This window comes from Grus americana, chromosome 13, assembly GCF_028858705.1.
Source record: "Grus americana isolate bGruAme1 chromosome 13, bGruAme1.mat, whole genome shotgun sequence".
Lineage (NCBI taxonomy): Eukaryota > Metazoa > Chordata > Aves > Gruiformes > Gruidae > Grus > Grus americana.
In genome coordinates, this window is record NC_072864.1 from 133,611 (window position 1) to 161,174 (window position 27,564).

The following is a 27,564-nucleotide window of genomic DNA, read 5'->3' on the forward strand; positions in this document are numbered from 1 at the left end:
GATAGGACACGGGGAAATGGCCTTAAGCTGAAGGAGTGTAGATTTAGATTAGATATTAGGAAGAAATTCTTTACTGTGAGGGTGGTGAGGCACCAGAACAGGTTGCTCAGAGACGTTGTGGGTACCCCCTTGTGTTCAAGGCCAGGTTGGAAGGGGCTTTGGGCAACCTGGTCTAGTGGAGGGTGTCCCTGCAGGGGACATAACTGGACAGGGTGCTAGATAACCTTGTCTAGGCTCCCTTTTCCACAAAAAGTTGGACCAGATGATCTTTTGAGGTCCCTTTCAATCTGTTCTATGATTCTATATCTCCCCACTAATGGAGTACTGGTACCCAGACTTTGCCCTGGGCAGAGGAAGAGGAGGCAACGAGATAGCTACAGAACCTGGCAGGAAGTCTGGCAGTGTGTAATCTAGAACTAGCTCACTTTTCCCGTCACTGGGGAGGCAGGGTGGACCAGCAGATACCAGTTCTGCAGGACAGGTGAACAGAGCTGTAGGTGACAATGCAAGGCACTCTGCAAGTCATCCCTCTGTCAGTTTCAGAAATGGCTCACTGTGGTGGGTTGACCCTGCCTGGGGGCCAGGTGCCTACCAGAGCCACTCTATTACTCCCCTCATTCACTAGACAGGGGAGAAAAGGTATAACAAAAAGCTTATGGGTTGAGATAAGGACAGGGAGAGATCACTCACTAATTATCATCATGAGCAAAACAGACTGAACTTAGTAATAAATTAATTTCCTCTCTAAGCAAAACAGAGTAGAGCAATGAGAAATCAAATCAAATCTTAAAACACCTCCCCCCACCCCTCCCATCTTCCCAGGCTCAACTTCACACCTGGCTTCAACCTCCACCCCACCCACCCCTCAGCAGCATAGGGGGACGGGGAATGGGGGTTACGGTCAGTTCATCACATGTTGTCTCTGCTGCTTCTTCATCCTCTCATCATTCCCCTGCTCCAACATGGAGTCCCTCTCATGGGAGACAGTCCTTCATGAACTTCTCCAACATGAGTCTGTCCCACGGGGTGCAGATCTTCAGGAGCAGACTGCTCCAGCATGGGTCCCCCACAGGATCACAAGTCCTGCCAGCAAACCTGATCCAGCGTAGGCTCCTCTCTCCACGGGGCCACAGGTCCTGCCAGGAGCCTGCTCCAGCATGGGCTTCCCACAGGCCACAGCCTCCTTCAGGTGCCTCCACCTGCTCTGGTGTGGGGTCCTCCATGGGCTGCAGGTGGAATCTCTACACCCCCTCATCCTTCCTCCATGGGCTGCAGAGGGACAGCCTGCTTCACCAGGGGCTGCAGGGGGATCTCTGCTCTGGTGCCTGGAGCACCTCCTCCCCCTCCTTCTGCACTGACCTTGGTGTCTGCAGCGTTTCTTACATCTTCTCACTCCTCTCTCTGTCTGCAAAAGCTCCCCCTAACTGGTTTTTTCCTTCTTAAATATGTTATCACAGAGGCGCTGATTGGCTTGGCCTTGGCCAGCAGCGGGTCTGTCTTGGAGCCAACTGACATTGGCTCTGTCAGACACAGGGGAAGCTTCTAGCAGCTTCTCACAGAAGCCACCCCTGTAGCCCCCCAGCTACTAAAACCTCACCATGCAAACCCAACACACTCCCTGAGCAGCTCACCAGAACAGGTGGTCCGATGGGTGTTATCTCTTCTTGACTGCACAGGCACTTGTCCTGTTTCTACAGAATGAACCGATGCCAGGCCACCAGTTCCTTTTTACTTTATAGAGCTGACATGTTCAGTTATCAGTAACCCTGGCACTGCTGGCATGTCACAAACACCCCACACAGTACAAGTGTTTCATGGGGTGCCACCCCCTTCATCACTGCAGCAGAAAATGCCTGGCTGCCCTGGCTTTGAACACTTAGGCACCAGCACCTGCCCCTCTGTCAGAAGCCAGGGGTGGGCTGTGAGTGCCATCAGGCAGGTGCAGACAGGGCTGTTCTGTGCAGAGAGGCCAGGCTGCCACAGCAAGCCTCTGGCATCAGCAGGGAAGGAGTGGCTGGCTCTGGTCTGTGCCAGGCTTGCAGGGCCCATCCTGCCCTCAGGGCCTGGTAGGTGCCTTTGAGGCACTCTCACCACACCCTGCTGGTGACAGGGCAGGCCCTGGACAGCCAGCTGCAAGGCAGAGGCAGGCCTGGGGCAATGCAGCACTGTGGGCTGAGCAAGAGCGACCCACACAGTGGGCAAGCCAAACCTGGTGCAGCAGGAGCACAGCACAGAGAGTGACATGTCAGAATGTTTATTAATAAAAAAAAAAGTCACAATAACTTACTCCCTTCATCACACAAAAGGCTCGATATAAAGAGCTCTGGCCTCCTAAGGTAACACAGGTAAGTGAGAGGTGGGTACTTTTCTCTTGCCCTCAGAGACAGCAGCCTTCTCCTGTCCCCAAGGGGAAGTGCAGCCAGCACAGGAGCTACTGGCCATGTGGGGCCTGGGCCATGGGGCCTGGCACACAAGCAGCCACGTACCCCTGCCTGCAGCTGGTTCACAGGCAACACAGACCAACACAGGGTGCAAACGCAGAGTATATGGAGACCACAGACACTGGATGCCAGAGGGCGTGCAAGCCGCAGTAGAGGAGGAGAGAGAAGTGGCTGCTTCTTCCCATAGTGCTGAGGGGTCTGTGGAGCACAAAAAGTGGAGCAGCACGACAGCGGCTGCTTGCAGGCAGGAAGGATGTGGGGCTGGCTGGAAGCAGCCCTGCCTGGCTGCTACCTCACACAAGGTCTAGCCTGGCAGAGGCAGGAGGCCAGCTGTGGCTACTTGTCACACTCCAGATCCTGGGCCCCCTCAGCACCCTGGTAGTGCATCTCACAGAACTCCTGAATACGACTGCAGGCCTCCAAGATCATCTCCTCAGGCACAGTGATCACCACACGGAAGAAGTTTGGGTACTCAAAGCACTGAAATGAGAAAGGATGAAATGGCAGATTACCTGGGATAGCACTGTAGTTTCAGAGCCCTGCCTTGGGGCCATGTGCTGTGTCAGCAAGTGAAAACGGTCAGCGTAGGACAGACGGGAAGACAGCAGGGCTCTTGCTCCCTTAGAGTGTTTTTTCTGTTCTAAGCAAGTCTCCCATCTCCATCTGTGTAGGCATGATGCTGGGAGGGTGACAGGCCAAAGGATTCCATATGGACTACATGGGACTCAGGGAATTGGCTGGAAGGAGCTAGGGAAAGAGAGGGCTGGAGAATATCCAAGGCCCTGTCTGTATTCAATGCTGGAAGTAGAGCTGGAAGGAGGTGGGCACAGATATTCTCAGACTGTAGTCTGTTCCTGTGCCTACAGGGGTGGGGGACTGGATACAGGGTGGAGAAAGGAACATAGGTGGTAGCAGTTACAGGCCTCTGAGGGAGCAGCAAGGAGATGTGGCAGTACATGGGGTTCAGGGATACAGCTCTGCCAACTTGAGAAATACAGAGCAAGCCTGGAGCTGGGAAGATTCTGGCAGCCTGACTGAGGGCTGTTAGTGAGCCAGAGACTGCCAGTCCCCATCCCTACACACTGCACTTGAAGCTCACAGCCAGCACATACGCACCATTACAGACCATGGACACTGCACACACAACTCCCAACCTGTTCCCAGAGCTCAGGGCTGCAAACCCCTGTTGCTTCTCTCCCCGTGCTTTGGCCCCACAGCTCCCTGAGGCTCTCAGTGTTAGGCTTACCGTGGCTGGCAAGCAGAACACGGACTGCTCAGAGATGAGTCGCTCAGTGAACTCCACATCATTTTCAAACTCAGGGAAATGCTCCATTTCAATCTCAACCTGCAGCAGAGGGATTTAACATGGCAACCAAGGGCACCAAAACTATGCACAGTGTCCCTGCTTACCCAGGCTCAACAACTTCCTAGTCAGCTGCAGCTGTCTGCCCTCAATTTTTGCTCGTGATTTGGGCTGACTGGAATGTAAGACACAAACAGAAATATATAAATGAAAATTGAGGCTTCTTTAAGAAGCATTCGTTAGCTATCTAAAGCTAGAATTTCAATTAAGGACAACTTTAGTAAAAAAAAAAAACCTGATGGCAAAGATATAGTAACCAATTAGAAGTGAAAAGGAATAAATAAGATATTGAAAAAGAGCTTGGGAGAGAACTCTAGTCAATACGCATTAATAATTCTATCATGCAATAAATCCATATGGCAAGAAAAAAACCTAATGTTTTGGTTTAAAAAAAAAGATAGCAAGGTCTAGAATATCACCTAAAAAAAAATCCTTGCTGGATGATATAATTGGTAAAATGCTGAAACACTCAAATATTACTCTTTTGTATTTGGAAGGGAGATGACTATCCCTTTATCACATAAAGACAGTGATATCCTGGCCATTTGTTTATAACAAAAGCTTATTTTAAACATCTCATGAAAATATTCTTAAACAAACCAGTTGAGAGATAATTTGCATGCAGAAGTTCTGAAAGAGCTAATGGAAGAAAAATTTTACCAGATGATTTAATTTGGAATAGATGTTCAGATATTGCAGAAAAACAATAGGTATAAAAGAATTTTAGAGCTGTGCCTCTACACAAAGAGCATAAACAGAATGACCTGTGTAGCTCTGGGTAAGATTTGAAACAGGGTCAACTGATAAAGACTTATCTATAGAACATGAGTGAGACTGATATTGCAGTATTAGCCTGTTCTGGGTCCACATTTTTAAAAGTTGATGAAAAACTGGAGACTATGAGATGAAAAGAAAAACAAGACTAAAAATTTGTTAAACTTAAGAGAATTAAATGTCTCAATTGAGCTTGTTGAGATGAACAAGGAAATTTCACTATCTCATAAAAAGTTTAAAAAAACCACAACAAAACACAGGCAGGGAAAAAGGCAGAAAGAGGCAACAGCATAGGCAGAAGACAGACATGCTAGTGGGAAGAAGGCTACACCTTCAACAGGAGGTATGCCAATCTTTTTTGTGATGTAGGGGCTTCCCAATGCCAGCAGGCTTCAAATCCAGGTAGACCAACACTGTCTTGCAAAGTACAAGTCATTGAGTTACATGCAGGAGCAAGTGGGTGAAATGTGCTAGCGTCTGCTATGTGAGAGGTGATCAACATATTCTGGCCTTCTGAAGTGACCAAAGGATATGTCTACTACACAGGGCAACGTGAAAATGCATAGTAATGGAGACCTGCTGCCAAGCACCAATCTGAAAACATTGACAAGCACTGGTAACGAGACCTAGTGTGAATGTTGATGATCTGGAAATGGTGTGTCACTCTCCTCGCTTACCATGAGGTACATGGCTCCAGCAGGCCGGACAGGCTGGAGGCCAGGGATAGCTGATAATGCAGCATAACAAAGGTCAGCATTGGACTGAAAAGCAAAAAGGAGAAATTTCAAAACAAGAGAAATTCCAGGAAGCAGCTCAGCAAATGGAAGCCAAGCTCTTGACCAGGACTATAAACAGGTTTGCCCACTGCAAATAAAGGGACAACAAATGCAAACAGTGTGGGTAATCATGGCCTTGAGTACAGCAGGTTGACTGAGCTGAGCTCAGTGCCATCCCCTGGGTCACCAACTGCAGGGCTGGGCTGCCTGAAACTTATCACAGCCAATATTTCTGCCCCAGTTACCATTTCTCCTGCTGGAATTGGGTTTGGTGGGCTCTCCCATTCACAGACAGATCTGTACCTTGAAGCGGGTTTGGGAGGGATGATGAGCTAGAGGGAACAAACATGAACAAACCGCTGACCTGTTACAGCCTGTTTACCTTTAGGATGCTGAGGGTGTTGTGGTAGAACTCAGGGGGTGTTCGGTGCAAGATACGTTCCAGTGCTCCTTGGACAATTGTACAGGGTCCTAGGATCCTTTGACTCAGTCTTAGAAGGCCATCCCTGATCTGAAAAAAAAAAACCCCACCACAAAACTGTAGTGATATTTGCAGCTCTGACTGTGCTTCCCTGAAGAAAAGGGACAGCTCCAAGGCCTCCTCTCTGTATTTCTACAGCTGTTCACACCCCTCTTCAGTGAGCATACAGAGTACTAAAAAACACTTGCTTCACTATATGCCACATATTTGCAGACTATTTAAAGTGTCATTCTCTGTTCCTCAGTTGCAGATTGTAATGTCAACAGAGACAACCTTTGGAGCTTCCCAATTTGACTGAAACCAGGCTGGAATATAGCTAATACTAATAAAGTCAGAACTGTTCCAACTACCACTTTGCATTTCCCTTAGATTTGTGCCCACAATCCACACTTTCAAAGCCAGGAGGGACAACCAACATTAGCTCTTCCACTCACTCACTTGGTCCTCTCTTCTCCCTCTTCCTCTGCAGAAAGCCCTCTAGTTGGAAAGGTCACTGCAGTAGATGGTTGTTCTTGTAACACAGCTGAACAAATAGCCAGATAAAGCACTAGCAGCACTGCTTTGTACTTACTTTTAAAAGAAAACATGTAAGAGCACATAAAGAGCACACATGAACTCCACATGCTGGATAAGCCATGCAATACCTTCAGTGCACACAGGAGCTATTTGAGAAGAGAAGGCATTAGAAGCACACAAAAAGGACAAGGCATGTATGAAGGAGCAGCAGAGACAAGGAATGTTTTACGGTGTAGGTGTGGATAGAAGGCCATATATTGGAGCAGACAGAGTAAGGAAGGGACATGAAGAGCCTAGAGGTCCAGAAAAGCATGTAAGCAATTGGGTGACACCCATGTGAGAGCAAAAGAGCAGTACATGCCTGTATCAGTCAAAGCCCTGGTAATCCACACACTGAAGACACTGCAGGTCTATTGCTGTGACAGCACCACTTAGCAGTTCTCACCTCATTACCAAAGATGTCTCTCCTGTCGTGAATTAGGATCCAGCCCATCCGCCAACCAGGGACTAGCCACCGCTTTGCCAAGCCACCACAGGACAAGATTGGCACGTTTGTGCTGAGAGTTGCAATGGGTTCATATTTGCAGTCAGCAAACACCTGTGACAGGAGGCTGTGTTTGAGAGCTGTGCGGTGTACATGAGGCACAAGAAGAGGGGAGGCAGGGAAGTGATGGGAAATTGCTGGTGAAAGCTCCCACCTTCAAGGTATGCACATGGTAAGTGCACTCAAATGAAAGTGAGCCATTTGGGAAGAAGAAAGGAGCCGGACATGAGAGGTACCCCCCAGGACTGCACACCAGAGGACTGGGAGCTCCAGGCATGGACCCAGGCACAGTATAGGGGAGCAGAGCTGTCACTCACCTCTGGAAACCTGGCTGCCATGGCCAAAGGGCAAGTGCATCAGAAAGGACAGGCAGTGTGGGGATGCAAAGGACTGCAACTGACACTCACCATGTCTCCATAGATCTCATCAGCAAGGATGGGCACGCACTGTCTTGATGCCACTGTGGGAGAGAGGGCATTCAGCCTGGCCACCTTGCATCCCCCATGGGAGCAGACTTGCCCATTGCTGCAAGGCCTGGCAGGGCTCTGAGGGAAGCTCTGTCCCAGGGCAGAGGGTCCCTATATTCCTCCTACAAACTGTTCACTTGGAGAGCCCAAGCATTGGAGATCCCTGCCCTGGCTGAGCCTAGTTCTGTGGGGCAGGCAGCACAGCCCTCCCACTGACAGGCCAGGGCTCAGGAAGCATAGGTCTCCTTGTGAACACTCTCACTCTGCAGAGCTAGAGTGAAGAAATGACCGGTTCGAGCCACACAGGTCGTTTGAGGAAGAGCAAGACACACGCTTTGCACGGTGTTGTCCAGATAAGGCAACACCTTCACACTGAGCAAGCCCTGCTTCCTGAGCTGGAGTCAGTCATGAAGAGAGAAGCAAAGCCCTGGGCCATGATGCTGCAGTGATCAAGACATGGGCAACACAGGCAGAACACTAGACTGCAACCATGCCCCAGATACACACAGGCAGGCTCACCTGCCAGGATCTTCTGGAGGTGGCTCTTGCTGAAAACAGAGCCACAGGGGTTCGATGGGTTGTTCACAATGAGGCAAGCTGTCTTCTCATCCACCAGAGACTCCAAGTGCTTCAAATCAATTTCCCAGGCCTTCTCTGGCTAGTGAAGTGAAGAGAAGGGGAAGTAACAGCTGAAGAACTGGTCACACCTCACCCTGTGTAGCAAGTCAGGGTGTCCAGAGTTGTTCAGGTCATCTTCATCCACTTCCCAGGCCAGGCCAGGGTATTTCTGAGAGGCAGAAGTGTCAGGGCTGCCCCTTCCAGGCCTGCCAGCACTTACCAAGAGGTTGTAGAGTTTGACCTCAATCCCCATAGACAGTGCCAGAGTCTTGTAGAGGGAGAAGCCAGGCCGCGGCACTAGGATGTTCTGGCCTGGGTTGGCCAGCACTGCCAAGGCAAGTTCTATGGCCTGGCTGCAGCCACTTGTTAAGATGACATCCTGCAAAGAGCACACAGGAGTCAGCAGAAAACACAGCCACTCTGAAGTGCCCCAGCCATGTGGGAGTGACATAATGCTCAGGGTCTGCCAGGTGAGAGCTTCTCAGCCAAAGAGACAAGTCTGGAGTCTGACTGAGAGCAGGAAACCTCCAACAGCTGGAGAGCTCATCCTCCTCCTGAGGAGTGTGGAGAAGGGCTCAGGGCAAGGGATGAGAGCAGCAGGAGGCCACTGGGGGACAAGGCCATGGGCTAGCCTTTAGTTGCACAGCTGGGCAGGGGAGGGAGAGAGCTGGGGTAAGGCCCCCCCCATGCTGTGTGGTCTAGGCATGGGCAGCAGCACCCTGCCTACACTACAGTAGGAGTGCCTCAGCTGGGCACCAGTACCTGGGCCTCCAGTGGTGCCTCTGGGCAGCTGTAGTACGCAGCCACTGCTTCCCGGCAGGACTGGTAGCCTGGGGAAAGAGGAGCAAACATGGAAGGGAGGTTGTTACAGACCATTTCCTTTTTCTTGCCAGTACAAAGCTCACAGCTGACACCCAGCCAGAGGAAGCCCATTTGTTAGTGACACTGTCCCAAGGTGGCAGAGACTGTCCTATCTCAGGCCAAGCACTGTGCACCCCTGAGGCTGGTCCAGGCAGGCCAAGAGTAGGGATAGACCCTGCTCTGGCCCCAGCATGTCCTGGATACAGAACTGACAGAAGGGTGGAGGGTAGCCAGGGAGCTGTTCTGACCCAGCAGGAGACCAAGTGCTATTACATGGCCTTCACTATTTAGTGAATAACAGGAGCAGCCCTCCCTGTCACCACATGGAATGTCCTGCGACACAGGTGTTTTCTACGCTCTGTGCACACTTTTTGCACTAATTGCAAACCAGGCTCATGTTGTCTTTGAAGTCAGGGAGCCCAAGGGGAGTCCTGATCAAGGCAGATCAGAAAGGAACTTGGCTGCAACCCACAGCAGGGAGACACAGTCCTGAGCCCTTCTGGGTACCTGAAACCCTGCCTGCGGTAATGGCTGGGGGAGCAAACACAGCTTCTGCAGGAGGCTCTGAGCCTCAAACAGATCATGCAGAAGTATCTGGGGGATACATGTGCTTGTGTGCTCATGGGACTATTGGTTGAGGGCAGCTACAGGGTGCTACTGGAAAGATGTCCATGGACTCCGTATACCTGCTATGGGATAGGAACTGGCACGTGCCTTCATCCTACTCTCACAGGAAGAGCTTTGTCAACTTACCAACAGATGGAGCATAACCATTGTAACGTCCTGAGTCCAAAACCTCCTTCACAGCCCGTGTGACTTCATCATTTGTGGGAAGGTTTCCAAAGACCGTCGGGTCTCCTTTTCGAAGATTGAAAAACAGTAAAGTTCTCACTGATCTGTGACAGGTACAGAGCTGTGTGGTTGTCTGGCCTACCCCTGAGCGTTTGCACAAGCTTTGTGCTTCAGAGCCCTGCAATCTGCCAGCCACACAGTCGACCCCACTGCCCGGAGGCTTCAGCCACAGCACTATGCTCACCTAAGGACAAGGAGATCATAGCTTTCTTTGGGTTGGGCTCCACCTTCATGCTGTCTACGATGGCTCGGACAGGATTGAAAGTCTTCTTTGACATTTCAGAAGCCCTGACAGCCCATCTTGGCTTCCGGCCCTTCACCTTCCCCAGCGACATACTGTTCCCGTTGGTCTTGAGATGAATATCCAGCACAGGGGCATGATCTCCATGGCCATTCACTTGGATCAGGTATGAGTCCATCCTGAGAGCTGTCAGTGTGAAGTGGATTTCCTGGGCTTAGTTAACACATGCCAGACAAGGGATCTGCCTGTTTGGGGACGCAGCCCATGACTCTCCAAAAATAAAACTTCTGAAAGCTATAGACCCTACCTACTTAGTGCCTATGGACAACTCAGTCAGCAGCAGCAAGTAGGGCTGTATTCAGGACCAGGATGGAGTGAAACCCCACACATAAGTGAGAGCATAATGCAGTGGAAAAGATAAAGGCACCTCTTCGTGCTACCTGCACTATTGCCTAGCATGGACTTGCTGTGCTGAGGAGAAGCAGGACCCACTGAAGCCATTAGCCAGTAGTTAGCAGCATGTTGTAGTCCCTGCTTAACTGCAGATTCAATGCTCCACTAACAGACAGGCCAGATCACTTGATTCCTCCCCCCAGCTATCGACTTGCATACCTCGAGCTGCAACCACAGGGATCAGCCCACTATGTGTGTTCACATCCAGAATGTCCCTCCAGTCTGCAGACAGAAATGCAGCACTGTTTAAATCAAATCTCAGATGCCAAAAAGGTAGTTCTGGTCCAACGTCATCAGGATGCAGTGGCAGGGTATAGGTTACAGACACTTGCCTCTGTCAGCAAAGCAAGAGGGAGCAACAGCCCAGACCAGAGACCCTAGATCAAAAGGAAGCGCTTAAAAAATGGAGCAAGACTGGTACAGCCAAGAGGGAAATCAGGGAGGTAGCACTGCCCCAAGCAAAGGGCCTGTAGTCCTGCCCAGGGCTGGGTAACAAACAAGACACACAGCAGAGGAACAGCTGCCTTCTAGGCCCCAAAATGCATGCAGAAGTGACTTACATACCCCAGCCTGTATACCCAGAGCACAAGCCAGACACAGCCACCAAAAGCCTTACTTACGAACTGCTGCTGACTCAGGGCTTTCCACCTGCAGATTAGGGACAAGGCAGGCAGAGACCTCCTGAACCACCAAGCCCATTCTTGCTGGTACCAGCACACTATCTTGTAATTCTGCCACAAACTGCTTATGCTTTCTCTACTGCCCTATTTTTCTTCTCCACTGAAAGGCAATTCAGTGAACAGTGTCCCTTCCTGATGGTAGTTACTGAGCCCCATGCTCGCAGATATTCACAAAACAGTTACCCCTTTGTTGCTGCAGAGACTGAGCTGGAAGGGTTGTAGCATTGCCTGGTTCAGGGAGGATTTGCCACCTGAACAAATTTCTCACTGCTTCAGTGAGGTTTACACCTAGAGATGCCCCATGCTGCTGCAGTTACTCTGCCAGCCCTGCCTCATTAGCCTGTTTATAGCAACTCAGGCTGATCTAACAAGCAAGACTTCAGCTGCTCTGCTGCTAATACCTTCTGGGTCTTCTTTCTACAAAAAGAAAGGTAGCTGAAGAAACATGCAGCAGGGCTGCATAAAAACTGAGAAATGAGCCACATATCTCAGTTCAACAGCAGGACTGAGTCCCAAATGCACAGTGCAGCGTCTATCCCAGCAGAGCCTTCACACCACCCTGCAACATGGATGTGATGCAAAGGGGAGCTGCAGGCACAGACACAACGGATGCCTTCAATGTAGACAGCCAGGGAAGATCTGCCCACTTCTCCTCCTGAAAGAAGCAAGGTACAAGAGCATAGTACTTTACCTTCTACAGCACAGAGAGGGAAGACACCAACACAAGCTTGGGGGTCCAGTCCCTACTTTTCATCCAGGACAAATCCCCCTGAGAAGAAATTCCTACAAATTCTTGCCCATGAAATAAGCTCCAAAACTGGGCGTTGGGACTGAATCATTTAGCCATTGGCTCACAGAAAGGGCTGCTCTCCCCACCCACCCACCTACCTCTCCTCCCCATTGCAACTGTGTTCATTTCAAACACCTGGAACATGTCTGCACATTAACTCTTTCTGGGGGCAGCCTAGAGAAGGATACAGCTTGGCATCCTGGAGGCCCTGGGCTGCCACCCTTTCGCACCACTTCCCTCAGTCCTCAAAGACTGTGGGGGGCAAATCTGCACAGAGTCCAGGTATTCCAGCCCTAGCACCTTGTAATACACCAAGAGTGGACTGATGGACCCCAAAGCCTGTGGAAAGCATCAGTCTATCCCAACCTCAAAGGCTCTGAGCTCCCAGCACACCAGCTGAGAAAGGACAGTTTATGGCATCATTACAATCAGGAGACATCTTCCTCCATTGGCTGAAGGGAGGCAGGCACTTCCCTAGCTGGTGTCTCAGAGAGACCAGGACCTTAAGGGTTAAAGGAAGCTCAAGTTGCCATGGGTTGGTTTGGTTGTTTTTTTTCTTTTTTTTCTTTTTTTTTTTTTTTGGTTGCTGAAAGGCCCAAGCAAACTCCTAATTTTGGCAGCTAACAGAAATGATGCAATTCTTCTCTCTCTGATGGTACTGCAAAGCACAGATGACACCATTCCCAGAAGGCCCGTTTTTGCTAAGTGATGTGAAATTTATGCCTTCCTGTCCCTTGATTCCTGCAGGCCTAGGATAAATAAGAGAGGCATTTGCACCCTCCCTGTCTTCCAAGAGCTGCTTCAAGTCTCTTGCTGCCTTGGCAGCAAATGGCTGGAGATCAAAGAGTTGCTAGGGACAAGAGGATCCTGCTAATCTCCTTGCAAACTGACCGCTGACACCTTCATTGCAGAGGCCAGCAGTCACTGATTTTTGCCTGGTTACACCCATTCCTGTGTGGGAGAAGGATGGGCCACTTGCGCTCAACCTACGCTCACTACGCCACCAGCAATAAGGCTGCGCCTCCCCAGGTGCAAGCAGTGGCCTCTTCCCCCAGCGTTGGGGCTGGGCTGACACTGCTGGGGAGTCACGACCTGCCATCGACCACAGTGCTGCAATAGGCACTGCTGAGGCTACAAAGGGGGCCTGGGACTTGGGGCTGGAGGCAGGTTGGGAGGTGGTGGGGTGCAGCCAGCGGGACCAGCCAGGGGCCCCAGCCCCAGCCTGGCTGGCAGGTCTCTCACAGCAGCCAACCCCTGGGGGCTTTGGACAAGGAATAGCACCTTTCAAAAACACTTCACAGAGAAACGTCCTGTATTGAAGCTGCTTGGACTCTCTTCTGTGGAGAGCTGCACAGTTCCAGACTATTTTCTCTCTTTTTACTGAAGCCTGACATGAGTGACCTTCAGAAGGTCATGCAGGCCCTCTCCAGGCACCTATGGGTTATTTTCTTGCTTCCCCCAGCTGGCCCCATCTCTTGCCATGCTGCAGCCCTGCCAGGGTTAAGTGTGGCACTGGGAGGCCTCAAGGACAATGCTGCATGTTCTGCCTAGCAACAACCCCAAAGCTGACGCAACTGGACCTCTACCTGTAATACTGCACACAGCAGTATTCAGGGGTTCAGGGGAGGGCATGGTGGAAGCCTCCTGCCAAGAGAGGAAAATAATGTGGCTCTGGAGACACAGGTAGACCCAGTTACATAAGGCTGAGAACCTGGCCAGAAGTGGGGGAGGATAGTGGTGTGCAATGGGGTCAGTGGGTTTCTCCTGCTATTACCAGGCCTTTCTCCTCTCTCCGCATGACTCCAGTCCTTTTCTAGATGCTCTCACATGGGGTCTGCCCTCCCCCTCCCTGTGGTGCACTGAGCCTCCCAGGGCTGAACCATGAGCACACAGCTCAGCACTTCATATTCTACAAATATGGCCAAGCCACCCCTTACATGGTGTGGTGAAGGAGGTGGCCATACCCCGCAGGATGCATTTCTGCCAGCAAGGCAGCTGTCTTGACAGTCAGGACCTCCGTAACCCCACTAGCCCTGACTAGCCTCCCTCCCTGCAGTTTGCTCCTCTGTCTCAGCAGCTCTCCCTTGCTCTGGTACCAGGTACTCCCTGGTACTCCCTTGCTCTGGTACCAGGACTGTCCAGAGTCCCATTTCTGTGAATAGAGTTCAAGCCAGCAAGAGCAAGCAGTTCCCTCTTCCAGGACCAACCACAGTTACAAAGCAGGACTGACAAAAGGCTGCTTGAGTGGAACACAGGCTCAAGCATCACTGCACTGACAAACCTGTGTCTCTGTCAGGCTGCAGGTAGGACATGCACCAGTAGAGTGTTGCCCATGTGCCCTCCACCCCCATTCAGGGTGCACTGTTCCAGGGACAGACACCTAACTGGTACTCTGCACAAAAAACCACCAGGGTCAGTACCAAATCACTTTACTAGTTACCTCCCCACATTTTGCCCTTATTTTCAGCAATTTCTGCGTGCTCCTTTCTGACATTGGTGCAGCCCCAACCAATTCAGGGCTGGTATCCACAAATACGCATGTAGCCTGTTTGGTCTCTGCATTTCCAGTTGAATCAGCTTTTAATAACCAAATATGTGATTTTTTTCCTTTTTCTTTTTTTAAAATCAATTTATTGTTAATCTCTCATTTAGATAAGCAAAGAGCCATGAAGCCTGCTTGGCTTTCCTGAATTTTGTGACTGTTTATTGATTCCCACAACATACTTATAACAGTGCAGCAGGTTTCCTGAAACGCAAGGGACAAACCTTGTTTGTTACAGGCCAGGTCACGTGGGCACTCTGAAAATGCACATATTCAGAGTTAAATCTGCCTTGAGGTGTGGACAGGGCTGCTGTGCCAAACCTACACATATCTGCAGGAGTCTGATCAAACCATGATGATGGTTGTGCCTTCAGCAATCTTAATTGCCCAGCATTCACCTGAAATGGAGCATAGCACCTGTTACCTCTTTGCATAATCAGAGCAGAAAAATCAGCTCCAAAAAAACCTCAGCTAGGTTCTACAAAGCTGTGCAAACATTGTGTTTAAAAGCCAGAAAGATGGCACAATCCACACGGAGTGACTCAAAGCCAGTAACTGAGTGACTCAAAAATATACAGCAGCTATTTTATCTATCTGCCTGTACGTAGGATCAATTTTGATCTCAGAAATAAAAATCTGAAAGACATTAACAGGCAAATTGCACAGTCTAACTAAAGTTGCCGCATTCTGGAAAAGTAGCCTGTGTACAGCAAGTGGTTTGCAGGGCACTCTTGCCACCTATGTGAGCTGGGCTTTAGAAGGGGGAGCACTGGCATCTGGGGGCACTTCTTTTGAAAGTGGAACAAGATGGCTCACACCACACATGAATGCAGGATGTTGCAGTAGGGACAGCGATAGTCTGCCTAGGGTCCTGGCTGAGCTCTCTTCTGCAGGCCCTGGGCTAGGCCGAAAACAGCTGCAATTCCCCCCTGTCAAGAAAACTAGGGAATGTAAACACCAAATGCTTTTGTGACCATGGCATCTTTTGGGCCTCCCACAATACTGGCATCTGCAAATGCAGTGCTGCAACCTGATACCAGCTGTGCTGGGCAATCCAGGTTGCTCTCCCCAGCCATGGACCATTGCAGCACTTGGGAGGGGAAAGAGTCCAGCAACTACGAGGGCCATTGCATGCCCAGCCTGGCCACTAAGTCCCTTGCAAGCATGCTGAGAGACACAGAATGCACTCCACGTTCATGGGGATTTGGAAGCACTGGTGAGCTACAGGCCCAACAGCGACAATGAAAGACTTGCAAGCTGGGTTACAGATGCCAAGAGGAACACTCCACAAAGCGTGAATGTTAGTGGCTCCTGGGTACAGGCACGGTGAACAGAAACACCTTGTCCAGCCTTGCGTTTTGCTTACATCCAGGTAAACATTATGTAAGTGCACACACTGTGTTTGAGTTATGACTTCAGAGACTTAAGCTGTTGCATGCTTTGTTGTGGCAACTGCCTTGATGACCTTGAAGCCACAGAGGCAGTGGCCAGCCAATGGGGATGGGATGGAAGGGGGCATGGTGGCTTTGTGGGGCAAGGCAACACATTGAGCTTGCAGTGAGTGGGGCGGGCAGCACCAGCACCTCCTTCTCGCAGAGCACAGACAGGGAAGCCCCTCTCATGACTGAATTTGAGCCCCAGTGACGGAAATGCACCATCTGCCCCACCAATCTGCTCCAGCAACAATTGCTTGTCTCCTTACAAAGTGGTGGAGCTGGTGTGTGTGGGAGAAGTATTGTCTTTTTTCTGGGGGGGGGATGTGCCTAAATCACATCCCTTTTGCTTCAAGCTAAGCTCACTGCTTCCTGACCATGCCAAGAGCAGATAGGGAGAACAAAATATTCCCCTCCTCTTGACAAGTTTGCAACTTAAGATACCTCCCTATTAACAAGTTTGTGAGTTGTTAGCAGACACCTGTCCTGTCAAATGCAAGAACTGCGATCAATCTTTTCTCGTAGGTTGTATTTCTAGAGCTTTCTTTTGCTTTCCTCTGGATCCCCTCCAGCTGATCCATTCACCTCTGGAAACACTGTGTGCAAGACTGGAGGCCTAACCAGCACTGAAGGTGGGGGCAGAAGAATTTCTTCATGTGTCCTACATGTGACATTCCTGTTTATACACTCTAGCAATGTTAGTTTTTTTCGCAACAGGATGACATTGTGGACTTGAGTTCAGTTTGTCATTCACAATAACCTCCAGTTCTTTTCTGCAGCACTGCTGCATCGTCATCATGCTGCGCTCATTGTTCCTGTGATTGATTATTTATGTGGGACAGTCAATAAATCTGGCTGTGGTGTTCAGCAGTGATTGTGCTGCAGCTCCCAGCTGCCTCACACTGGAGAAATATGATGCAGTTCATGACTTGCTCCTTCTACTTTACCCTTCAAGTTCTCAGGGAGGGCACTGAACCAGGTCAGACCTCTTGGCCCATGGCAAGCCAGGCCAGGCCCTTCCCTCTTCTTAGTGCTGCAATGACATCAGGAGCAGCCAAAAACAGAAGAGCCAAAAATAAAAATAAAATAAAAAGAGAAGCCAAAGCAGAGGTGAAGATTAATATTGGTGTCCTCAGCTTCCTGTTCTGTCTTCTGCTGACTGCTACTTGTTGCAGTGAGAATAGGAACCCAGAAAACAACGCTGACCAAGCCCAGCTGTGGTACTTTGAGCAGGAGTGAAGTGATGCACAGCATTTTTTAAACAATTGTCGATATAGCAACAGAAATGGAATAAGATTGATTCAGTTCTACAATACCTTGAAGATTGTACCTCACTCGTTAGCAGCAAACACTCTAGTAAAACGCTGAATGCATCACCAATTCAACAGAGCAGTGTTTCCCAGCTCGGTCTTTGAACAAGTAATTCCAGCACATCACAAATTCCAAAGAAAGTTTCAGCTCAGGTTGCTGGATGACCAGCAGCAACACTCTGCATACAGAACGCTTATTTCATCCCTTCTTGTGACTCATGATTATTCAACTTAGCTGTTCATGTCCCTCTCGTGGCAGTTAAAAGCTCTACTAAGGAAAATGGCACTGCCCCTAATCCTAAAATTATGCAAAGGGTTGCTAAAGCTTTTAAGCTCATCCTATGTATGGTAGCAAGGAGGCCTGGGTTCTGGCACATGAATGAGAGTGATATAACATGTGCACACCAAAAGGTGTGTGCAATAGCCTCACTGCTGAGCATCTGCACTATCTCCAGAGCCCTCCCTTTGGTTTCTCCATTTCCTAACTTAGCATCAGCATACAACTCCTGTTCCCTCTATCTGAACTGGGGGCTGAACAAAGAGTTCTTTTGTTTTGCTTCTCTATTATCTTCAAACTAAGTAAATTTTAAGATGAGTTTTCAGATCTCCTGTCCTTCATGGAGTTAGGCAAAATGTTGAGGAGTATGTTTCCCTACAGTGCTGAGAAGCAGAAGTACTGCAGTTTATAGGCTTCTTATGGTATCGGTCTATAGGGTTGTTGCTGTTGCTCCTGCAAGGACAGAAGGGTGAAGCACTCTTACTGTTGCCACCAATCTTACAGATGGAGAAAATGTATTTCTGCATCTTAGTGACAAATTTGAACCTCTTGGAGCATGTATTTAGACACTGTGTCTGAGACCTCACAGTGTAACCCTGTTTCCCTAAAAGTTTTCCTAAATGCAACGAAAGTATTTATTTGCAATGCTAAAGCTTTTCCAGTGTTTGGTTAAACTCTTGGATAAAAGCATTTACTCTGGCTGTGGAGTTTTCTGTGCTTCCCTCTGTGTTTCCAAATTGTCCCACTGTTGTTGTTCCCCCCCACATGACAAACAGCCTTTCCTGAATCAGCTCCGCCCTTACCAGTCCTGAGAAATGCTGATACTTGGGCATGGATGAGATCCAGGCCACATGCCTTCACTCCAGCAATTCATTGCCTCCTCTGCTGGAAGGTGATGGCTGTGCTCAGCAGCCTCCTGGGACAGCATGGCAGCCGACCCCAGTGGGCAGCAGGATGTTATTGCACATGGAAATGAGGCAGCCAGTAAAAAGGTCACATCGTATTGTCTGACGTGGCCTCCAGCAAACAGACACAGAAGAGGTCTATTTGGTTCTATATGGATAAATATAAGTTAATGCATCCAGAGAAAATTACCTGAATGTGGCCTGCAGAGTGCTGAACTGGAACCCGGCAGTTGCACTGCAGGACAGATCTCAAGGTGCCGATGACTGTCCTCTGGAGACACAGGCTCTGTATGCCAGGGCAGCTGGAGAAGGAACAAAATGCTATGCATTGCCAGGAGAACCACAGGACAAGGCAGAGGCAGCCATTCTCTGATATAAAACCCTGGTGCACTTGTGTCTTGATTGCTGCATGGCGGTCTAGTCACTGCATCATGAGATGGCTTTAGGGGAGTTAGGGAATTGTCCAGAGAAGGGCAGCTGATACAATAAAGGGGATGGTGCCAGTACTGTGTGAGGTGAGACTGGAAAGACTGGGACGTGAGTTTGAGAGGGGAATGGAGGGGCAGGACTGAGCTTTACAGAGGCATGAGGTGGCAAACAAACTGAATGCAGAACACTTTCACCAAAACCCACAGCACAGGAAAAAGTGGCACTTGTGAAAATTAGTCGGTGCTCAGTTTCCAATAGCTACTAACAAGTACTTGTTGTATGGCAGGTCGGAAACCACAGGACCCTGTCACCACGAGGGGTTGTGGCGATAGCGTCCGTGTGAAGGGAAAGGGAGAGGGCACACTCGTGGACAACAGGTCCGTGAACAGGTGCCGAAGAGAGCGACCTGCTCTCTCAACACCTCCCTCAGGCGGGGCAAGGCCCGGCCACGGCCGGAGCTGTTCACCGCCCTTGGGAGGACCCCGGCAGGGCTGGACGAACCCCGGGCGGAGGGGACGGAAGTCACCCCAGCCCGCGGCGCGATCTCGCACCGCGATCTCGCACCGCGCTGGCACTAGCCCCGAATCGGGCGCCCCGCGGCCCGGCCCGGCCCTCCGCCTGCAGCACCGGAGGAGCGGGGCCACGCCGGGCCATGGCGGAACAGAGCAGCCCCCGCGCCCCGCGGACGGGACGCACCGGGGCGGGCGGGCGGTGAGGGAGGGACAGGCAGGCGGCTGTAAAGGGCCCGGGCGGGGGACAGGACTGGGCTCGGCGGGCGGGCGGGCAGGCGGCTGTAAGGAGCCCGGGCGGCGGACGGGACCGGGCTCGGAGGGGGGGCAGGATGGGGTCGGCGGGCGGGCGGGCGTGAGGGGCCCGGGCGGCTCGTTGCTATCCCCGCCGCCGTCTCCCCTTAGTGCCATGCCCGGAGCGGGGCCACCGGGAAGCCGCGCCGCTGCACCGGGGCTGCTGGAGTGCCGTCGCTGCCGGTACCTGCGCACGGCCAGGGGTGAGCGAGGCGGGAGGGGGCCGCCGCGGGAGCCACTTCCTTTGTCCCGCTGGAGCAGACTGCCCAGCCCGGCTTCCCCTCCGAGCACCCCTCCCCCGTCCCGGGGAGAGGTTCCTTCCTGGCCGCCAGACTGCTCGGGCTCGGCGGTCCTCCGCTCCGGCGGCAGCTCCACCTTCTGCCCTTCCTCTTGCAGCCTGCTGCCAGATCGTGGAAGCGCTACTTGCCGTGCTGATCCTGGTCTGCAGCTCCGTGTCCTACGGCTCGACGGGAGGCTACACGGGCCTTCCCAGCCTGGGAGGCATCTACTACTACCAGTATGGTGGGGCTTACAGTGGCTTTAGTGGAGCAGACGGAGAAAAAGCCCAGCAGCTTGACCAGCGTTTCTACCTACTAAAGCTGCCAATTGCAAGGGCAGCAATGGCTGTGGGAGGATGTCTCCTGGTCTTCTCTTGTGTTCTTATTTTGGTTGGTGTTCTACAGTTACCATGGCATTTCCCAGTGTGGCTGCTACTTGAATGCATTCTGGACATAGTGACTGCAATTGGTATGGTGCCTGCTCTGTACTATTTCTTCCATTTTCTGCTGGGGGTTTATAATTCATCAGTGTGCAAAGAGAGAGAGCAGCTTTATCACAGCAAGGGCTATCAGGGCTTCAGGTGCAGCCTGCATGGGGCAGAGATTGCTGCTGGCCTCTCAGGCTGCGTAGCTGCCATGGCATACCTGCTTAGTGCAGGCCTAGCTGTTAGGGGGTACAGAGCAGTTGACAAACTGAAACAGAAGCCAGTACAATTATACGAGTTTTAGAATGATTCCTCCTCCTCAATGCTGCAGCAGAACACACACTGAGAGAGTATAGCTCTAAATATGGTAGAGTCAAGCTGTTCCTAACTTGAGTTTGCATTATTGAATTAGTGGACACAAAGTCCGATGGATTGTCTTCATCTGGTGGCTGTCTCTCCACTAAAGAGTAACTGTCCTCATGTAGTTGACTAGCAAGCTGCCTGCTTCACAGGGAGCATTTCCCTCCCCTCTGTTGGGTGTCTTGTTCTCCTCCAATGAGGTCCTGCTACAAGTACTGCTACTACATACTTCTGCTGATGAACAGCTTTCTGTAGCTGGAACTACAGAAACTGTTCACAGAGAACAGAGCTCTTAAAACTGAGTGATTGAGGCCCATGGTTGCGGCAGCTAATTATTGATTTTTTTGTAGGTCTCTTGGAACTAACAGGGCAGTTTGAATGTGGCATTTATAGAGCCATCAGAAAATCCTGAAATAAACTTGCAAAATGATTAATACACTCAGCCTAATTTGTGACACAATGCCTTTTCAAAACTCTCCTGCAGAGGGCACATTTGTATATGAAATGGTCTTTTTATATAACTTGTATACAACAGTTTAGCTTAAAAAGATGCCCTGAGTTGGGATAATGAGACAAAAGCGTTTAGAGCTCAAACAGATGGTTTAAGAAGGAAGTGTATTGTTTTCAAAACACATTTTTAACGTACAAGTTGGGGAAGTGAGATGCTGCCCTTGTATTATTTATAAAAAAAGTGAAATTTATTAAAAACTTTTATAGGAAATTTAACAGGGAAAAGAAAAGTAGCACTAGAATCACAAAATCATGCCTCGATGAAGTGTCACTTCAGAGCAATGCCCCACTATATGTACTGTTGATATGAAGATGGAACCACCAACTGGTCTCACAGACCAGTTCTGCCTGTATTTAAAAAACAAACCAAAACACGCCCCCCCCCCCAACTAAACATACCAGAAATGTGCTTTGTCTTGGATATATCTCCAGTTTCACTGGCACCAGTGACTAAATCCTCACAATTACCAAAACCAGGGAACATTGTTGGAACTGCAGATACAAAAGTAAAACAAATACTAAATAGCAACACACGAGGTACTCTGGAGTTTGTTTGATTTCTCCTCCCTTTTAGTAGCTAGGTGCATTGAACATTTCAGCACAGGGATTTATGTGGACAGTCCACTGTGGTCTTAGTTCTTTTAATGATTCTGTATTTCCTGCTTGCTGCGGCTACTTCTAGAAAGCTGTACGATACTATTTAGAGCAAGTTCACCAGGCAGGATTCCTCTGGCAGGATACAGAAAGCTGCCTAATAAATGGTATGAATTCCACCCTTACAGTGTTCTACAAGTAGCTTTTGTATGGAAGGCTGATGAGTGAAGTAGCACACAGAGCTCAATGAAGGAGACCCTACAGCACAGCTACTGCTAGCCACAGCTATGTTTGACTGGGATATTGCACAAATTCCCTCCAGCACAGTAACGGAATATATAGTTAGATGAAAGTAAAAATCTTTATTGCTAAGTCAGCTGAAAAGTTGATGCAAAAATTTTCTTCTTTCCTGGACTGCTCTATACATCTGAATAAAGAATCAATGGAATAGTGTTTTCCAGCAATCTTATGTTATTTGCCTCTCCAAAGCAATACAAATATAGGCCACAGTGCTGAAGGTGCATTCATTGGACAACCTACTCCCATAGACGATAAAACCAGAGGATTATTATAGGTACATGCTAGAGTGTGACACAGAAAATATTCTCCTTTTTAAAACAAAAAAAACATGAAAAAAGATTATTTAATAAACAGTTGGTGCATTGGAATATTTCTTTAACATGCACTGGGTCATATGAGTCAAGTTGAAAAAAGGTAACATTTTAAAATGTCACAAAAGAGAAAAAAATACACTGGAGTCTTCAGACAGCAACGGAACAGCAGACGATTGCACAAACCCAAAGAAATGAACCTACTGCCCAAAGAAGGCCTTTGGCAAATGACACGAAAGCCATCACCATCCAAGAGTACAGAAACTCCTTAAGTCCAAGGACCTTAGGTATGGCTGAATGTCCTGTGTACCAGGAGAAGGATTTCAGGCCTCACAGCAGCCTGTCCCCAAGAAAGGGAAATACTTACTCCTCCTTGGAACAGTATTTTACCTTCCTACCTATTTGAGGATTCTGATCAGGTCCCATTAATCTGTGGCACTGCCTCCACCAGGCCTGTCCCTGGTGCTGGGAGCAACTTGGAGGCTATCCCTTATCCTTAATACTTGGGCCCCAACTACTCATCACTGCATATAACCTTTATGGGTTCCTTTTGTGGTAGCCTTTCCGGACAGGGCAGACAGGTCAGTGCCTTTAGAGTACCTGTTCTTGATGAGCACGCTCATTACTGAAGAGATGGACAAACCAACCAGCCTAACTTGATTGTGGCCACATGGAGCATGGCAGGTCTGGCATTGCTCAGCAGGGACAAGACAGCCTGATAACCCCAAGCTGAGAACCTCTCTCTAATAGCAAGTCTGTTAATGAATGGGACATTCTTAGTGATGTGGCTCTGTGGAGATGATGTATCTGTGCAAGAACCACATACAAAAATCAGGGAAGAGATTGGAGGAGAACAGAAGGAGAACTGGGAAAACATTTTCTATGAGTCCTTCACTAGACTTGCTCATTCATACTTGTTCCACCTACAGCAATGCTCCTAGGGAGCCTGAAATCTAAGGTGGTGGTAATAAGTAAGGTGAGGAAGACAAAGGAGAAGCTTGCTGCCTCTAGGGAGGCAGGAAAACAAAAGGTGGTGGTGGAGGGAAGCACTCAGGCTGCACTACCCAGAGTAAGACAAATAGTTCATAGTATGAGCTTAAGCAGAGAAAGCTGTGGACTCTACCTTGTGTAAGAGAACAAGCCATGTTCTGCCATGACAGTCCACAGCCACAGAAAATAGGAGCTGGCTGTATCAAACTCTCTTTCTGCTTCAAAACCAGAAACAGCACTGGAGAAAAAGGCTAAGCAGGAATTCCTTGCATTCCATTCTGCCACTACAATGAAGAGGAGCAGCTCAGAAATCTGCATGCTCCACTGCAGAGCTTTATTTTACTTAGTCCTTTCCCACTGAGCTAGGTAGAGCTGTTCACAACTACCTCCCTGTGGCAACGCCAACTCTCCATGCAATGCTGCTGGTTCAGACTGGCAAGGACACACCGGATTTTCCAGATCAGTGCAAGAAACAGAGACCTGATTTGCATTAACATCTGCCCCTCTCCTACAGTGCAAGGTTTGTCACAGTCGTATTCAGAAAGAAGAGTGTATTTCTGCATCACGTCGGTACTGAACAGAGGCTGCTTTGCAGCCCTGTCAGGTATCAGGAAGTGTTGGGCTGGGCACAGATATTTGGTAGAATTATCACCAGTGACAGAATTAAAAGTTACAGTCAAATACATTGGGATGAGCCTCTTCTGCATACTTATATGAAGAGAACAGGAAAGAGGTTTTGAGGTTTAGTTTTCGAATCTTTTCTGCTGTTTCAGAAATCCCTGCCTAAGGGATTCAAGTGCTGCTTTCTATGATTCTAAGAGTTAGCCTTCTCTCAATTTCCAAATGAAACAGGCATTTAAACAGCCAAAATTTATGAGATTTTAAACTTTTCAAAAAGTTGAGTTCTTTCATGATTACATTGTAACTAGCACAAGGTATAATCGTAAAATGTTGCACTCTCATGCATGGTAAAAATACATTTTTTCCTAGTGAGAAGAAATTCAAGGTGCTTTGAAATCTCAGTAAAACTCCATTAGATTTTGTCAAAAGATCTGTATTGACAGAATCCCACAAGTAGTCTGCACAGTATTTCCTTCTGAGCAAGGCCTGAATTTGATCCAAAAATATACAACTCAAGCCCCTCAGAGCTCTTGAGAAGAAACTTTCAAGTCTTCTTCATAAATATAATTAATAAAGAAGAAAAGGCACTAGCCCACATTACAGTCAGGATTATTGCACCACTGACATGACTGAGGGGCAGCTGCTGTCCAGCTCTCTGCCAGCTAAGGAAGCCAGATCTGCACACTACAGGGGCAGCGGTCTTTTCACAACGCTTACACAAGATGACAACGTAGGCAGCCAACTTACACCCTGCACCAAAAATCCTAACGGAAACACAATGCACCTGCTGAGTGCAGACTGGCCAATTCACCATTAGTGGGACTGTTTTAAACATCTTTTCCAGCGCTGATAAAGATGTTATTAAGGTGAAAAGTTCTATTTCTTCCTTTTGCATTGAAAGCTAAGCAGAAACAAGTATGCTTTCACCTTGTTTGTGGCCAAATTGGGCATGTACCATGAAATGCAGGTTGCTGTGGATTTGGAATACGACTCCTGTTTTCAAAGGCAAGCAAAGATGCTATAGGTGACAGTGCAGAGGTTTATGTTGGGGGAACAGAGCACTGAACACTTCCCCAGCATATGAAGGGCAGCCTCACTGCTCACTAGCCTTAGAGTGGCATACCACTGTTTACAACTTGGTTTCCTCTTAGGCTGAGAACCTCACTGAAACAAGCGTGAGCTCTGGGTTTCATCCCATGTCTTCTGGATACAGGAAGCCTCTACTGTGAAGCATCCGTTATGGAGGTGGCCAAGCTGCTGTTGAGCTGGGTCTGTGCTCTGCAGCTAGAAGCACTAGCTCTACACATTACCTTAATCGACCACTCCAGAGCTGATCTATCCTGTGCTCCATGTCAAATGCATCAGTAGGCACCTGCTTATCAATCAGCTGTGTATTTTCTCATCCTGCATAGGCTGATCCCATCATAACCCTCACTCTATCCTGCGCCACTGCTCATCAGAACACTGGTGCCTTGAGCCCTCCACTGCCCTAACAATATCCATTGGGAAAAGCCCCCACCGCACTCTTTGAAGAGTGCTCCCTCCCCTAATGCTAAATAATAAAGTGCTGGGCTGAAGGGGAGCTTAAGTGCAATCAATAAAAGTGCTTGCAATTAATGTAGGAAACCATTCTTGGGTCGTCTTCATTGCAACTGGCTGTATTCTTTCAAGGAATAACAAAGTCAGGTGCTGGGGGGAGGGAGGGGAAGGGGAGGGCTGCATCAGAAATATTCACGGGACTCCAAACACTGAACATTGCCCCCTCAGCAGCTTCCTCACCGCACACACACATATGTCAGCCCCTTGCCTGCAGAGCTGGCAGAACCTCAGGGTTCAAGGAGTTACAGGCCGGTGTTGGAACACCTGCCTTCTTCCTAGTGCTTGCACAATTTCCAGACAATTCCTAACACAGAGCTCAGCTGCTGGTCTGAGTGCTCATAGAACAACTGAGACTCTACAGTTAAAAGTGGACAGCCCAGACCTTAGCACTCGCAATTCTTCCTCGACTCCATTAAGGAAGCAGCAGATGCCTGTACTCCTTGCAGATCCCAGCTCCCCTTGGAGGGCAAGACAACCCTTATGGGACAGAGCTTCCTGGGAAAGACAATGTGGGAGCAGTACTTATAGGGTTACAAAGCTGTGTCAAACTCCTCTGGCAGAGCCACTGCATGTTCCTCTTTCTTTTCCTGATCTGCTCCATTCTCCTGGTGCTGCTTCATTTGTTCCTTCACTTCCTCCTCCAGATCAGGTGGCACCACAAATTGATCCTCTGGCTCCATCTGGGATGGAGCAGCAAAATAGCCTGTCTTCTTCTTGGGTGCCTCTGTGGCTACTTCAATGAGGTTGAGGCTCTCCTCCAAGGGCACTATGGAGCCATTGGAAAGCTTCTTTCCATAGAGACAGCATGTGGAAAGAGATTTTTGCAGTTCACACTTTTCCTTGACCCCTCTCTGTACAGTGTTGCAGTTTACACTGTTCTGTCTCCGAATGATGAGGACAAGTCCAGAGTCATCCTCTGGCTCTGGAGCAGAGGAGCTGTACTCTGCAGCAGGAGGTTCAAACTCCATGCCCTTTCCTTTACAGCAGTGGATGTCCACCTCTACCTCCACTTTACTGCCATTTGTCATCACACCTTCCACAGGCTGCTCATCATCGCTATCCAGACCATTGTCAGACTGGTTGCTAGAGAAGGTAGCACTGGAAGGTTGGCGCTGAAAGATGCTTGAGGGGGGCACAGGATGTAGGCTGCAACGTCGCTCTTGTCGTGGTAGCAAACTGCCATCAAGACCAACAGCACTGTGTTCATCTGAAGCAGTAGAGCCTACCTCACTGCTAACCTCAGAAGCAGACAGTTCACTGCTGAACTCTGAAGCAATTCCACTGCTAGATGAAGGTGTTGCTGGCTTTGTGGTGGTGGAACTAAATCCCCCAGGACCTGGCAGAGTGAGGCCATGCATCTCACACGTGCAGCTGTCCTCACTGATGTTCAGACACACCACCATTGCACCTACATTGTCTTGGCAACCATAGCTTTGGGCTAAAGTGCAGAGTTTCTTCGCAGCAGCTAGCGGGTCATGTAGGCGGTGCACGGCTGAGACAGCCTCTGTATAAGAAAGGTGTTCCCAGAGAGCTTTGTTCCCTAGAAGTAGCAGCTCATCTTGTACAGTCAGTGGAATGGAATTGACGTGTGGTTTGGGCAGGATCCAAGGATGCAAGTATGTGCAGCCCAGCATCCGAGTACAGCAAGTCACACCATTGACCTTATTGTCCTGCAGACAAGAGAAACGAGGCAGTACCATTAGATCTGCTATTGGATCATTCGAAGAGCAAGCTTTCCCTTGCCCATATACTGACTTGGAGCTTTGAGAAATGCCAGTGCACAGCTACAGTATAAGAGAAAGGGACCTAGGTCCAGGTACCACAGCACAGGCATTCACTGTACCTGATCACCAGGTACAGTAATCACCCATCATCCATGCTGGCAATAACACACTTTTATCCCACGAGACTTTGTCACATTCTGAAGAATTGTAGCAAACTATTCTGAAATGTGCAGTAGACTACCTGCAGCACATTAATCAGAGAATCTCACTCATGAGTCTTACATAAAACTTATTTT

At 49.3% G+C, this 27,564-nt stretch overlaps 3 protein-coding genes across 11 annotated transcripts in view; 1 reads left to right on the forward strand and 2 right to left on the reverse strand.

Moving 5' to 3' along the window:
- Positions 1-2,238: 2,238 nt before the first annotated feature.
- TAT (tyrosine aminotransferase) lies at positions 2,239-11,901 on the reverse strand. 4 transcript variants are annotated; one of them, XM_054840180.1, is made up of 13 exons: positions 11,759-11,840; positions 10,547-10,609; positions 9,878-10,120; positions 9,595-9,699; positions 8,743-8,810; positions 8,201-8,359; positions 7,882-8,020; positions 7,303-7,355; positions 6,797-6,949; positions 5,737-5,865; positions 5,256-5,339; positions 3,688-3,786; positions 2,239-2,921 (listed from the first exon to the last, which is right to left on the reverse strand). In XM_054840180.1, the coding sequence occupies exons 3-13, from the start codon at positions 10,110-10,112 to the stop codon at positions 2,778-2,780; spliced, it is 1,368 nt and encodes a 455-aa protein (XP_054696155.1). In that variant the 5' UTR covers positions 10,113-10,120; positions 10,547-10,609; positions 11,759-11,840; the 3' UTR covers positions 2,239-2,777. The 4 variants fall into 4 exon arrangements, with proteins under 4 accessions (XP_054696155.1, XP_054696153.1, XP_054696154.1 ...); XM_054840178.1 differs by lacking the exon at positions 10,547-10,609 and having other exon boundaries at positions 11,759-11,901; XM_054840179.1 differs by lacking the exon at positions 10,547-10,609 and having other exon boundaries at positions 9,878-10,179; positions 11,759-11,839.
- A 3,672-nt stretch (positions 11,902-15,573) lies between these two features.
- Positions 15,574-22,171, forward strand: MARVELD3 (MARVEL domain containing 3). Its single transcript, XM_054840427.1, is given in 6 exon segments — positions 15,574-15,757; positions 15,759-15,782; positions 16,526-16,529; positions 19,143-19,464; positions 19,668-19,759; positions 19,953-22,171. Coding segments are annotated over 6 exon segments (1,113 nt in total). The 5' UTR covers positions 15,574-15,697; the 3' UTR covers positions 20,564-22,171.
- Positions 21,297-27,564, reverse strand: part of PHLPP2 (PH domain and leucine rich repeat protein phosphatase 2) — a 41,964-nt gene continuing 35,696 nt past the window's right edge. For 3 of the 6 annotated variants that reach the window (XM_054840143.1, XM_054840144.1, XM_054840145.1), the window contains one exon: positions 21,297-27,214. In XM_054840143.1, coding sequence (XP_054696118.1) covers positions 26,075-27,214 — 1,140 coding nt within the window. In that variant the 3' untranslated portion in view covers positions 21,297-26,074. The remainder of the gene's footprint in view (positions 27,215-27,564) is intronic. The other 3 variants (XR_008579063.1, XM_054840148.1, XM_054840146.1) reach the window with 3 other exon arrangements.